This window comes from Cebus imitator, unplaced genomic scaffold, assembly GCF_001604975.1.
Source record: "Cebus imitator isolate Cc_AM_T3 unplaced genomic scaffold, Cebus_imitator-1.0 Scaffold190, whole genome shotgun sequence".
NCBI lineage: Eukaryota > Metazoa > Chordata > Mammalia > Primates > Cebidae > Cebus > Cebus imitator.
In genome coordinates, this window is record NW_016107505.1 from 141,683 (window position 1) to 143,533 (window position 1,851).

Here is a 1,851-nt window from a genome sequence, read left to right on the forward strand (position 1 = left end):
AGGCGTGGTGGCACATAGCCGTCATCTCGTCTATTTTGGAGACTGAGGCACGAGAATGGCTTGAATCTGGGAGGCCGAGGTTGCAGTGACCCAAGATCACACCATAGCACTCAGGCCTTGATGAAAGAGTGAGACTCCGTCTCAAAAGAGAGTAACTTATAAGATGGAAGTTACTTGATATTTAATCTCTCTGCTCGAAACCCCCAGCGCTTCCCTGTGTCAGTCCAAGTAAAACTCTGTATTTACAGTGGCCTCAGGTCACCTCTTCCCTGTGTCCTCATCCCTGCAGTCCTCCCTGGCTCACTCTCATGCTGCTGCCTGGATGTTCTGTTTTACATGTCAATCACATGCAACCCCAGGGCCTTTGCACAAGCTGTTTCTCTGCCTGGAGAACCCCCAAACTCTATGACTCAGTCTCTTTACCCTGTCACCTCCAACCATTGTAGCTGGAACACCCAGCTACTCCCTGTACACCTTGCCCTTAACCCCTCTGACACTCCATATTTTCCTGTTAGATGAGTCTTGAGGGCAGAGGTTTTTTTGTTTTTGTTTTTGTATTATATTTTTTTATTAATTTTTTTTTAATTTTTTAGCCAAGAGACTGTCAGTCCATGTTGTAGTTTTTTTTGAGACAGAGTTTTGCTCTGGTCGCCCAGGCTGGAGTGCAATGACACTATCTCTGCTCACTGCAAACCCCACCTCCCAGGTTCAAGCTATTCTCCTGCTTCAGCCTCCCAAGTAGCTGGGACCATAGGCACGCACCACCACACCTGGTTAACTTTGTATTTTTAGTAGAGACGGGGTTTCTCCATGTTGCCCGTGCTGGCCTCGAACCCCTGGCCTCAGGTGATCCACCTACCTCGGCCTCCCAAAGTGCTGAGACGCGCCTGGCTGAGACTTCTGTTGCTCATGTAGATCCCCAACACCCAAGGGTGCACTTGGCTCACAGGAGGGTGCTGGTCAGCAGTGGCTGAACGAACATGTTGATTTCTGTCTTTCACCAGGTTGTGGGGATGTTCCATCCCTCCGGCCAGTTGTGAGAACCTCTCCTATGTGCTCAGCTGCAACCAGACCCTCATCACTCTGGACCTGGGCCAGAATCCCTTAGGGTACAGTGGAGTAAAGTTGCTGTTTGAAACCTTGACACATGCAAATGGCACCCTCCAGACACTCAGGTACGACCCATGTACTCCCCCTCAGGTTTTCTCCGGGGTAGTAGGTTTAGGGGATGCATAATCCAGGAATCTGCTGTAGGAGGCTGATCCAGCTCTCAGCCGGTGGTGTCTGTCCACCCGGTGAGTCTCCCATAGATTCCTTCTGCTTTGTCAGGTAAGATGGCTCAAAGAATGAAACTCATACTCAGTCGGCATCCAAGAAGCTAGATTTATGGCTTTAGTGAGAGGGAGGACCATAGTCAGCCATTGTCTCCTGAGAGACACCAAATCGCAGATGTCAAATGGTGCTTGTGGAAAGAGCTCTGTCAGTGTCAGCCTTGGAAGTGTGTTCTCTGGATTGAGTCTGCTGTCAAATGACAGGAGTCTGGGATATAGATGCTGTCACCAGTTACCTGCTGTCCTTTTTTCTTTTGTTTTGTTTTGAGATGCAGTTTTGTTCTTGTTGCCCAGGCTGGAGTGCAATGGCGTGGTCTCAGCTCACTGCAACCTCCGCCTCCCAGGTTCAAGCGATTCTCCTGCCTCAGCCTCTCGAGTAGCTGAGATTACAGGTGGCTACCACCACACCTGGCTGATTTCTGTATTTTTAGTAGAGACAGGGTTTTAACATGTTGGCTAGGCTGGTCTCGAACTCCTGACCTCAGGTGATCTACCTGCTTCAGCCTCCCAAAGTGCTGGG

The 1,851-nt window shown here is 49.9% G+C and overlaps 1 protein-coding gene across 1 annotated transcript in view; it reads left to right on the top strand.

The window, feature by feature from the left end:
• NLRP2 (NLR family pyrin domain containing 2) overlaps window positions 1-1,851 on the top strand; it is a 35,276-nt gene that overhangs the window by 30,001 nt on the left and 3,424 nt on the right. The window contains exon 9 of the mRNA XM_037745047.1: window positions 1,005-1,175. Coding sequence (XP_037600975.1) covers window positions 1,005-1,175 — 171 coding nt within the window. The remainder of the gene's footprint in view (window positions 1-1,004; window positions 1,176-1,851) is intronic.